At 38.7% G+C, this 12,658-nt stretch overlaps 1 protein-coding gene across 5 annotated transcripts in view; it reads right to left on the minus strand.

The window, feature by feature from the left end:
• Positions 1–12,658, minus strand: part of EXTL3 (exostosin like glycosyltransferase 3) — a 143,935-nt gene that overhangs the window by 11,789 nt on the left and 119,488 nt on the right. For all 5 annotated transcript variants that reach the window (XM_059372512.1, XM_059372475.1, XM_059372502.1 and 2 more), the window contains 2 exons: positions 12,029–12,156; positions 4,214–4,358 (listed from right to left, as the gene is read on the minus strand). In XM_059372512.1, the coding sequence (XP_059228495.1) occupies positions 4,214–4,358; positions 12,029–12,156 (273 nt within the window). The remainder of the gene's footprint in view (positions 1–4,213; positions 4,359–12,028; positions 12,157–12,658) is intronic.

The following is a 12,658-nucleotide window of genomic DNA, read 5'->3' on the forward strand; positions in this document are numbered from 1 at the left end:
CAGGTCATGATCTCAGGGTCCTGAGATCGAGTCCCGCATCAGGCTCTCTGCTCAGCAGGGAGCCTGCTTCCCTCTCTCTCTCTCTCTGCCTGCCTCTCCATCTACTTGTGACTTCTCTCTGTCAAATAAATAAATTAAATCTTAAAAAAAAAAAAAGACAAGATGATTGAAATTTGTTGACACTTTAAATGGCCAGTGGCTGTCATGAGTATGCTAATGAGACTATATTTACTGAACACAATCTATATCCTCAACAAGAACTGCCTTTAGAAAAATGGAGAAAGCACTATGAAAACAAATGTTTAGAAGTATTTCCACCATTATATGACTGTGACTGATGCCATAAATCAATACTTTGATATCTGTATATTTTAAAATATATAAAAACTTTGTAACCTATTTAAAAATATTTCCTTTTTAACTTTTATTTTTATTGATTTTTTTGAAGATTTTCTTTATTTATGACAGAGAGAGATAGCAAGAAAGGGAACAAAAGCACACAGGAGCTGGAGAGGGAGAAGCGGGCTCCCTGTTCAGCAGGAAGACTGACATGGGGCTTGATCCCAGGATGGTGGGATCATGACCCGAGCCAAAGGCAGACACTTAACAACTGAGCCACCCAGGCACCCCTGTTTAAAAATACTTTAAATAAAGTTTCAATGGCTTTAGAACCTACTGTAAGAAAAAAGTAACACTTTCTCATTAGTTTGCTTAAAAAAAAAAATCAAATGACATTACAGAAGATGAAAATTCTAGTTCAATTTGAACACAATTTAGTGGATGAGTATCATGACTTAATAAGCACAACAATATGATATTTCTTACAGGGACAGTAACTAAAACCAAGTATCAAAAACATGTTTAATTTAGAAATAGAGCTCTGATTTGCCATAACACAGTGTCAAATCAAGACTTAAAAAAATAATACACTGAATCTAATATAACACTGTATGTTAACTAACTGGAATTAAAACAAAGAGTTAAGGGGCACCTCAGTGGCACAGCTGGTTAAGCATCCGACTCTTGGTTTTGGCTCAGGTCATGACTTCAGAGTTGAAAGATTGAGCCCCATGTCAGGATCCATGCTGGGTGACAGCCTGCTGGGATTCTCTCTCTCCCTCCCTCACTCTCTGTTCCTCCCCACTGCACACACACACACTCTCTCTAATAAATAAGTAAATCTTTAAAAAAAAAAAAAACTTAAATGAAGCACATTCAATCATATTGCTCTCACTAAAATTTAAGAATTCACTGAAATTATTTTGAAACTTTATTTCATTTTATCTCAACATTAAAAAAATTTCTGTAAGTACAGTAGTATATATATAAATTTAATTTATAAATAAATATACACATCTGTGTGGTACAGGTTTAAAATTTTTTATTGATAGGTATTTATAATTTAAAAACTTCATCTTTCAGAATGAGGGATGACCAACTTCAGTTTTCAAGGACAAACAAGTAAGGTAAATAAATGACTTTTATTTTTTAAAGATCTTATTCATTTATTTGAGAGCGAGCGAGCGTAAACAGTGGGGGAGAAGTAGAGGGGATGGGAAAAGGAAAGGGGAGAATCCCAAGCAGACTCCCTGCCAAGCGCAGAGCTCGCAACAGGGCTCAACCCCATGACCCTGAATCAAGACCAAGAGTCAAATGCTCAACCAACTAAGCCACCCAGGTGCCCCAGTAAGTGACATTTTAAAGAAACTGATGAAAGAAAAACAAAGAATCATGGGGCAAATAAACACATACATGTCCATCTACAGAGAACAGTAGCTATGTAGCTCCAGCCAATTGGTGCCTGACAAGAACAATGCCCAATGTGACCTCATCTTCATGGTTACTGAGGTCTAGATCTTTCTATAAAATTCTCTGGTACTGAAAAAGCCTGATGGCGTATGGGATAGCACTGGAGGACTAAAAAAACATTTCTGTAAACCACAGGCTTGAGGGCTACTACTTTATAACCCTTGCTCTAGATTTCAAATAGAAAATAAAAACTATAAGGTATATTAAGTAAATGATTTATTACTTGAAAGTAAAGGGATCTTGCTCTAACTTTTAAAGAGCAGTCAGAATTTGAGAAGAAGCCGACTTCTCAGAAGACAAGTAAATTCTCAAGGTATGAATAGACAATGCTGAAATTAGTGACTCTTTCCCAGATGACCAATGTGAAAATAAAGGACTCCTAGTTAGGTATGGTTTCTCAGTCAGAAACTTCCTAATCCTAATCCTACTGGCATCCCCCATCCCAACCAAAACTCAACTGTGTTTGGAAAATAAGCACAACGGTAAGGTTCAAGAATGGGAAAAGCATACCAGCTTCACACATTAAGTTGTAAAAAAGAAAAGAAAAAAAAAGCTAACAATGTAATGATTTCTTAGGCTGGTTCAAAATGTCCCTAGCAAGATGACTTTCAAGATTCTGTTTGAGGTGGGTCACAAGATCCCACCATCTGAAATATGAAATATATGAGGGATAAAGCCTGGGGAGTATTGGGATATCAGTTTAAAGTACCAGAGGGACATACAGGGGGGTGGTGCCCTGAAAACAATTAGGTATATGAGTACAGGCTTCAGGGAACAGCCAAGGTTGGAATACAGACACAGAAAATTACCAGCCTGCCAGTATTCAGCCCCAAGATCTTGAGATATGAGAGAATGTCTAGGGAAGACCAAAGTAAGAAGACCACTAGATAGAGAAGCTAGAAGACTAAGATACTTCAACATTTATGGGGAAAACATCATGGCAGATGGGTCTTCCATGAGGGCAATGAAGTTGCCCAGAATGAGAGAGGGCATTGCAGGGGAGGTCAAGAGAATGGGCCATGTACCACATTTTCAATGACCAGGAAGAAATGGCTAGCTAGGAGGTGCTAGATGGCAGCAACAAAACAGAGGCTGTGAGCCTCAAATGAAATTTTATATGATAGCTGAGAATCATCTGGAAGTGTCATCAATAAGCAATAATGGTTCTTTATATCTTCCCTGCTCCAAAGTACATATCTGGTGAAATGAGTACACTCAATCACTGTCCCTGGAAGAAATACAGGAACAAGGTAAAGGGGAAGTGCTGTCCTCAGAGAAAAGTCAGGTTTTAATCAGGTCAAGAGATAGAGGAGACATCCTATGAAGTGGGGTGTGCAGGCAGCTTGACCTCAGAAGAGGGATTCTTCAGAGCCCAGAAGTAGTACTTGGGAGAGAAGGTATAGAGCAACACTATCTAAGATATGTGAGTCATATCTGTCACTTCTCTAGTAGCCACATTTTAAAAAAAGATTTTCATAATTCATTTGTGAGACAGACACAGAGAACACAAGCAAGGGAGAGGGACAAGTAGATCTCCCACAGAGCACAGAGCCTGACACAGGGCTTGATACCAGGACCCTGAGATCATGACCTGAGCCAAAGTTAGACACTTAACTGACTGAGCCACCCAGGTATCCCTACAGGCCACATTCTTAAAAAGAGAAACAATAAAATTAATTAGAATACATTTTATTTAACCCAGTGTAACCAAAATAATTGCATTTTAAAATATAAAAATCTGGTGTACACTTTACACTTACAGCTCATCTCAATACTGGCCAGCTGGATTTCAAGTGCTCAATAGCCATGTGTGGCCAGTGGCAACTTTATAGGACAGAAAAGGTACAGATGAAAGATAAGTCAGAAGCAAAAAGAAGTTAGCAATAGCAATACAAGAGAGAAGTAATGACTAGAGGGGTTTGCATTTTAGATATTCAATAAAAATTGGGATGTGTGCCATGGTGAAAGCTCTAAGGAATAAACAAAACTTGTATAACCATAACAGAGGCTCGTGGTGAAGCCTGAGATAGCAGTGGGTTAACCCGAGTGAGAAGAGAACCAGCCTTCTGCTGGGCAGGCCATGTCTGGGATGGCAATGGCAAAACAACAGTATTTTAGCTCAAAGCTCTTAATTTTACAGAAGGAGAGCCTATGCCCAGAAAGAACAAACTAATTTTCCTAATAGCCTACATACAATTGTGCAGGGAGCCTTCTCACTCTGACTTTATTCCAGAGTTGTTCTAAGCATCTTGAACAGTCTTTAAAAGCAGAAATAACTTAAATCTAGCATGCAAGGGACATATAAGAAACATTAGAAGGCCTAACTTTAGGGCAGCATTTCACTACCACACAAAGGCTCAACTCTTAACCAACCTCACACCAATCTTACCAAGCTTTTTCTTACCTTGTGAAAGAAGGCAGCACCTGTCAGCACCATGGACAGCTCACAGGAGTAGTTGGAGTTATAGAGCCAGGACTGATGAGGAATGTCCCATGCATGGTAACGGCCAGGGAAACCCACAATGCGATCCCGTGCTTCTCTCCACACCCTCAGAAAACACAAGTATATGCACACACCTGAGTACAAAGCTCTAAGATTATCAGAAACATTTAAAATTATTGCTCTATCTTGCAAAAAAAAAAAAAAAAAAAAAAACTCTGGTCCTTGGGTTATTCTTTTTTCCTCTTAAAAATTTTTAAGCAGGAGCACCTGGGTGGCTCATTGGGTTAAAGCCTCTGCCTTCGGCTCAGGTCATGATCCCAAGGTCCTGGGATCAAGCCCCACATCAGGCTCTCTGCTCAGCAGGGCGCCTGCTTCCCCCCTCTCTCTGCCTGCCTCTCTGCCTACCTGTGATCTCTGTCAAATAAATAAATAAAATCTTTAAAAATTTTGTTTGAAACAAAATTAATCACAGGCTAAACAGGATAAGAACAAGCAAACAGTGCTACATGTAGCTTCTTTAATAAGCACCCACTTATTGCTCTTCTAACTTCTGCAGCCAGGACTTTCTCTACCCTTTACAGAAAGAACAAGCTGGAATAACATGTGAAGGAGGTAACTGAAGTTCAGAAGTCTCCAAAATGGGGTATGTACATCATCAAAAGAAGTGATCTACAGGACCATACAATTGAAAGACTCATAAATGCAAGAAATAATAAGCTGACGGGTGCTTGGGTGACTCAGTCAGTTAAGCATCTGCCTTTGGCTCAGGTCATGATCTCAGGGTCCTGGGTTCAAGCTCCACCCATTTTGGGATCCCTGCTCAAAGGCAAGACCGTTTGTCCCTCTCCTTCTGCCCCTCCTCCAGCTCATGAATGCATGCACTCTGTCTCAAATAAATAAATAAAATATTTAAAAAATAATAAACTGAAAATTCAGTATATTTCCAGGATAAACTTTTATATCATCCCTAAATTTATTGAAAAGGTAGAACAAATAAAACCAGTTCCCCAATTTCACAGGCTAAAAATCAGAAAGCTGAAAGCATTTATGCACTACAAAACCCTACAGCCCTGTAGAAGGGCTTCAGGAGTCCTATAAACAATGAACCACTACATCCCCACTCCACCTCACTCCCAAACAAAATATAAACTGCTTGAGAAACTCTCTCATCACGTACATGGAACTTCAATTCCTAAAAAACAAAGAGTTTATTCCCAAAGAGTTCCCCTCCTATTAGGTTTGAAAGCAATTAATCTAGTAGGATAGATGAGAAACCACAACTTCTATCACAATTTAACAGTCTTCTAGATGGGCCTTCTGCCATGTCCTACCCAAGTCCTACCTCAGTCCTAATTTATTTCCTAAGAACAACTCCAAATTACTAACCTTTAGTACCTTTTTAGTACCTTTTAGTACCTTTTTAAAACTATATTTGAATGTAAAAACTGCCAATAAATACCACTGAGATATCCAAATGTTATCATCAATATTTCTAAAAATACTGATGTCTTCAAATGCCTATTGTTCTTAATAGTACTACTAGGCTAGCAGAATAGGAAACTGAATATTTCAATCATCTGATTTGGTTGATTTAAATAAATATAATGTAATGTATTCATTTAAATAAATATAATGTAATAAATTCTTAATAAGGCAAAATCTATTAGCTACACACATGATATCAAAAGATACCAGCTAATTTGTTAAGGGCGGTTAACCATGATACAGTCAACTGGGTGTTAATTATTTATTAAGTAATAAGGGGGAAAACCAATATGGAAGGAATTGTAGAAGATAAACACAAGGAACAGCTTAATTAAATTTCTGGGACAACACATCAGTAGTTTTAGATAGTATGGTCTCAGTGGACATTTGAAAGTTAGGCATTTTAAAAGATTGACAGGGACATCTGAGTGGCTCAGATGGTTAAGCATCTGACTCTTGATTTTGGCTCAGGCCATCATCTCACCAGGGTTGTGAGATCTAAATGAATCCATCTCCACACTCAGCGGGAGTTTGTCTTTCTTCCTCTCCCTCTGCTCCTCCCCGACTCGTATGCCTGGGCTCCAAAGTAAATAAATCTTTTAAAAAATATATATTTATCAAATATAAACAATGCTACCAATTTACATAAAAATGTTGCACATAATCAGTTCCTTAACATTATACTCAAACTTCCACTGCACTAAATATTTTTAACGTATGTGCTAAATTATAGATCAGGCTTTGGTATACTTTACCTTTAATGAATTGTTCTTTAAATGTGTTAATGTTCTAGTTACCAAGACACTATATACTTTTGTTAAAGATTTATTTATTCACTTTAGAGAGACAGTGCAGGGAGAGGCAGAGGGACAGGGAGAGAGAAACTCCAGCAGACTCCTGGCTCACAACTAACCTATGGCTCAATCCCAGGACCCTGAGATCATGACCGGAGGGGAAATCAAGAGTCCAGCGCTCAACCAATTGCACCACCCAGGGCCCCCCGCAACATATAACATGAAAAAAGTTTCAAAGGTAATTTATAGCTCAAACTTCAAAATAAAAAATTCGCTAGATAAATGAAAACTAAGGAAAATTTTAGAAATAATGAAATCAAGACAGAATTCCACTGAAGAATTTGAATCATGAGTAATATTTTTCTATTTACATTTCAAACTTAAATACTATCATGTTGGAAATAAGTGCATCAATTCAACCTTTTTGTGGTATGAAGTTTGACACATAATTTACCACACATCATCCCCAAATTAGTACAGCCAGTTCAATAAAAACAAAAAACTGTTAACAGTTAAAACACACATATTTTAAATAAAGACATATTTTTAAGCAAGTATGCAAGATCTAAATAATTTTTAATGAGTTGCCTGAATGAAGATGTTACTGTTAACTTTTTAAGATTTTATTTTTCTATTTGTCAGAGAGAGAGCACACGCATGCACACAAGGAGGCAGAGGCAGAGAGAAAAGCAGGCTCCCCACTAAGCAAGGAGCCTGATGGGGAACTCAATCCCACGACCCTGGGATCATGACCCGAGCCGAAGGCAGATGCTTAACTGAATGAGCCACCCAGGCGTCCCTACTGTTAATTTTTAAGATTTTATTTATTTCGTTGAGAGAGAAAGCACGAGCAGGGTGAGGGGCAGATGGAGCAGCAGACTCCCCAGTGAGCAGGAAGCCCGATGCTGGGCTTGATCCCAGGACTCCGGGATCACAACCTGAACTGAAGGCAGACACTTAACTGACTGACTGATTCACCCAGGTACCCTTTACAATTAATTTTTTAAAAGATTAATTTGAGAGAGCAAGTGAGCATGGGAACGGAGATGGGGAGGAACAGAAGGAGAGGGACAAACAGACTCCCAGCTGAGCACAGAGCCTGATGCAGGTCTCTATCCCACCACCCTGAGATCATGACCTGAGCCAAAATCAAGAGTTGGATGCTGGGATGCCTGGGTGGCTCAGTTGGTTGGACAACTGCCTTCGGCTCAGGTCATGATCCTGGAGTCCTGGGATCGAGTCCTGCACTGGGCTCCCAGCTCCACGGGGAGTCTGCTTCTCTCTCTGACCTTCATTCATGCTCTCTCTGTCTCTCTCTCAAATAAATAAATAAGATCTTTAAAAAAAAAAAAAAAGAGTTGGATGCTTAACTGACTGAGCCACCCATGTGCCCCATTACTGTTAATTTTTAAATGAAAGCTGATTTTATGATCTTTGAAACTTAGGCATAACAGTTTTAAAATAAAGATCAGTAAATATTTATGATATTATGGTATATTTACATTTAATATAAATTTAATAATAATGTACATAAAGGTTAAGTACTACATTTAATGTATATTTAGTACCTTAAAGTCCATATTAAACTAATATGGACTTTATTATACAAAGACACATTCTTAATCTTGTTGGTTATACTTCCATGTTTTTCCTTCTGGTTCATTAAGAATCAATTTGAAATGCTGTAAGAAAATAAACTGTAAAATTAACTAATAATCCAAAAATGTATAAAAAAAAAAAGGTGAGATTTTGCTTCCTACTTAAGAAACAAGAATTTCTTTTCCAAATCCCATGTTTCTTATATTATGATAGTACATAAGCCTTTTCCTCCTCTCCAAACAAAATACTGAGGCAAATCATGGCAAAGGAAAAGGTTTTGGTTAGTTCCCTTTGGAAAAGAAAACCTATAAAGCAGAGCCATGAAATACAGAGAAAAAGATCAATGTCCTGCTTCAAAACAAGAGACACTTGGACCCAGGAAGAGAAATCTACCTTACAGTCCAGACTCCCATACCTTCTCTTAAGCTTGTGTAGTCTTGTCTTTCTTTCTTTTTCCCAATAAAGTTTACTGAGATATAAATCACATGCCATAAAATTTACTCATGTAAAAGTGTTTAACTTTGGGTTTTAGTATATTCACAAAGCTGTGCAACCGTCACCACTATCTAATTTGAGATTGTTTTAATCACTCCAAAAACAAACCCCATCCCCATGAGCAGTCACTCCCCATTTCCCTCTGTCCCCAGCCATGGCAACTACTCATCTTCTATCTGACTCCATTGGCCTACTGTGGACGTTTCACATAAACTAAATCAAAGAGCAGGTAGCCTTTCATACCTGGCTTCTGTCACTTAGCCTGGTTTCAAGATTCATATGGTAGCTCATATCAGTACTTCACTCCTTTCTATTGCTAAATAGTATTCCATTGTATGGATATCTCACTTTTTTTTTTTAATCCATTCATTCACTGATGGATGTCTGGGTTTATACTTTATTTTTTTTAACAACTAATTTTTGTGTGTGTGGCAAAATACATGCAACATACATTTACCATTTATTTTTATTTTTATTTATTTGACACAGAGAGAGAGATCACAAGTAGGCAGAGAGGCAGGCAGAGAGAGAGGAGGAAGCAGGCTCCCGACTGAGAAGAGAGCCCCATGTGGGGCTCAATCCCAGGACCCTGAGATCATGACCCCAGCCGAAGGCAGAGGCTTAACCCATTGAGCCACCCAGATGCCCCTACATTTACCATTTTAATCATGTTTATGAACACAGTTCAATGGCATTAAATACATTCACACTGTACAACCATCACCTCCATCCATCTCCAGAAGTTTTTCATCTTCTCAACCTGAAACTCAGTGCCTATTAAACACTTAACTCCGCATTCCTGCCTTCCTCTAGCCCCCTAGCAACCACCATTCGACAATCTGTCACCGTGGATCTGACATATAAATCGAATCATGTGATATTTACCCTTCTGTGTTGCTTATACTTGTTCACTATTATAAATTATGCTGCTATGAACATTCATGTACTGCTTCTGTATGGGCATACGTTTTCAATTCTCTTGGATCCCCGTTGTTTTACCTGTCCATTAAGAACCTATCTGCCTTTTTCTTTGCTATATAAGTTGAAATTAGCCAAACCCCTATTATCCTTTGCCTGAGGAGATAGTTCTTGTTATACCTGCTTCTTCCCTTTTGAACCTAGGTCTGTTCCACTCCCATTCGGATGAAATAAGCAAACTGGAAAGAAAAGAAAAGCTTTTAGGGGCGACTGAGTGGTCCCAGGGTTCTGGGATGAAGCCCCACATCGGGCTCTCTGCTCAGAGGGAAGACTGCTTCTCCCTCTCACACTCCCCCTGCTTGTGTTCCCTCTCTTGTTGTCTCTCTTTGTCAAATAAATAAATAAAATCTTTAAAATGAAAGAGAGAGAGAGAAAGAAAAATAAAAAGCTTTTAGATCAAAGGATGCCCAAATAAATGAGTCAAGGTGATGAAAGACTGGGTAGTATCACCAGAAATAATTCTCCAGTTCCATACCGGAGGCTAAACCACAAATTTCCAATGATTGGTAAGAAATTCTTATAGCTCAATAATAAAAAGACAAATAATCCAAATAACAATGGGCAAAGGATCTGAAAAGACACTTCTTCAAAGAAGATACACAAATGATTACTGCACATGAAAAGCTATTCAACATCATTAGCCATTAGAGAAATGCAAATCAAAACTATACTGAAATACCACTTCACACACAGTAGGATGGCTATAAACAAAAAACAAAAAATAGCAAATACTGTCAAGGACATGGAAAAATTGGAACCCTTATACACTGATGATGGCAATACAATGGTGCAGCCTCTGTGGAAAACAATACAGTAGTTCCTCAAAATGTCAGAGTGATCCCACCCAATGTATATATCCAAGAGAAAAGAAACATGAACACAAACACTCGTACATGCATTTTCATAACAGCATTATTCAATAACCAAGAAGTAGAAATAACCCAAATATTCATCAACAGATAAATCGACCAGCAAAATGTGTACATCTAGACAAAATAAGTATCAACATGTGCTACGAGATGAATGAACCTTTTAAACACTAGGTTAAGTGAAAGGCGCAGGTTACACATCAGCACATATTATATGGTACCATTTACAGTCAAAGTGTCCACAAAAAGCAATTTATGGAAGCACAGGTAGATTAATGGTTTTCCTAGGGCTTAGAGCAGTTGGAGGGAAGTGGGAAGTGACGAGTTATGGGTACACAGGATTTCTTTTGGCCGTAATGAAGATAGAAATCTTTAAAAAGATCAAGATGACAGTTGCAGAACTCTGTAAATACACTAAAAACCACTGAATGAGACATAAATGAGTGAATTGTATGACATATGAATTGTATTTAATAAATGTTACCCAAAACGAAATTGTGAGGAAATGATCCCAAACCCGGATGTCACAGTAAATGTCAAACTGCTTTAAAATTAAGTCTCTAAGGCCTACCCTCAATTTTTGTACTTACCTCACTGTGGAAAGATGATAAACTGTCCATGGCCTGCATTCTAGTCCATGATACACTTTGAACAGTCCTAACCTACTCTGTTCTCTAACCTGTAATGCTCCCTCAACTGGGATATATAAGCCCCAGTAAGAACTACTAAGAGTCAAGAAAACAAAATAGTTAAGTCAGTGGGTACTACAAGTTCCAGAGTCAGACAAACCTGCACTTGAATTCCAGCTCTGCCACTTACTGTCTAGAGTCATGGTTTGGTTCTCCTGGATCTCAATTGACTCCTATGTAAAATGGAGATGAGTACAACTTGTATCAACAAGTTTTTGGGGTGTTAATGAGATAAATTGTAGAATGCTCAGCCAGTCTCCGGCATACAGCCTGGGCTCACCAATATCATGCACTGTCATTATCAGAATCACCTCCACCAACTCCTCCCCCTCTTTTCCTCTGGATCTTTACATCTAACCCCATCCTTCCCTATGTCTTTTAAGCCCCAGGACTCTGGCACTGTTGCATTGCCCTAACACACAGCAACATGTTGCTTCTGCCTGACTGGAAGCTATTCCCCATTCCTGTAAACACAAAAAGCTCCAATTTCTCTCAGGAAACTACCCTTTGCCTCCACTCAGTCCGTGTGGTTTGTGGTTGGAAGATGATGTACTTGCAGCTCCAGGGCCAGGCAGATAAGCCTGGTCTAGCCAATCACAGAAGCCATCTCCCTGGCCTCAGAGGAAGAGTCTTTGTGAAATCAAAGGCAACAAAGAGGAAAGCAGAACCTCGAGATGAAGAGAAATGGAGTTCTCCAACATCACCTATGACCTAAAAACCAGCTATGTCCTAAGTCAGTCATTACTACCTCTGAGGATTTCTGTTACTGACAGCCAAGAAATTCATTTTGCTGCCTAATCCAGGTTTGAGTTGCTTTTCTGTCACTTGCAAACAAAAGTGTCTCCTGATTGAAAATCAGCTGCTCACCGAAACCCAAACATGATTTCATCATGGCGGAGGTGAGCATCATCATCAATAGAGAGGATGGCCTCTGTCTCAATTTCATTCCAGGGCAAGAATCGATTGTTCAAACTGTTCTTCTCAGTACGGACCACCTGTAAGGAGGAAGTAAAAACACTAATGGTCAGTGCTGCATTACAGAATACAAAACCCAAACTGCCTTGAGGTCAAAGGTAAATTTACTAAATAATCTTGCCTGGTTGCCTACTGCCTATAAACCCTAGCATATGCCTTTCAGGAATAGAAACTGCCTTATAATTAGCATATGTATAAGGATTTCACATTTTAAGCTTTATTCATTTGCTAACTAATTTTCTTGTGAAAGCAGTTAAAGCTGAGGATTATTTTGCATAAGCAATAAACACAGTCTAGGGAAATGAAAAATAACTTTCCCAAGAGAACACAAGGTGGCAGAGTAGAACTGAGATTATAATTCCCAGCTCTGAAATCCCCAGGCTTGCTCATGAATTTTAAAACCCAATTCAGAAATCCCCTCAGTCTGTGTCATTTCTGATGCCTAATTTTAAGGTCTTTTATCTGGTATTTTAGGGGGAAAAAAAAAAGGAGCCCACCCAGTAGAGGTTAATTACCTAACCT

This window comes from Mustela nigripes, chromosome 1 (assembly GCF_022355385.1).
Source record: "Mustela nigripes isolate SB6536 chromosome 1, MUSNIG.SB6536, whole genome shotgun sequence".
NCBI lineage: Eukaryota > Metazoa > Chordata > Mammalia > Carnivora > Mustelidae > Mustela > Mustela nigripes.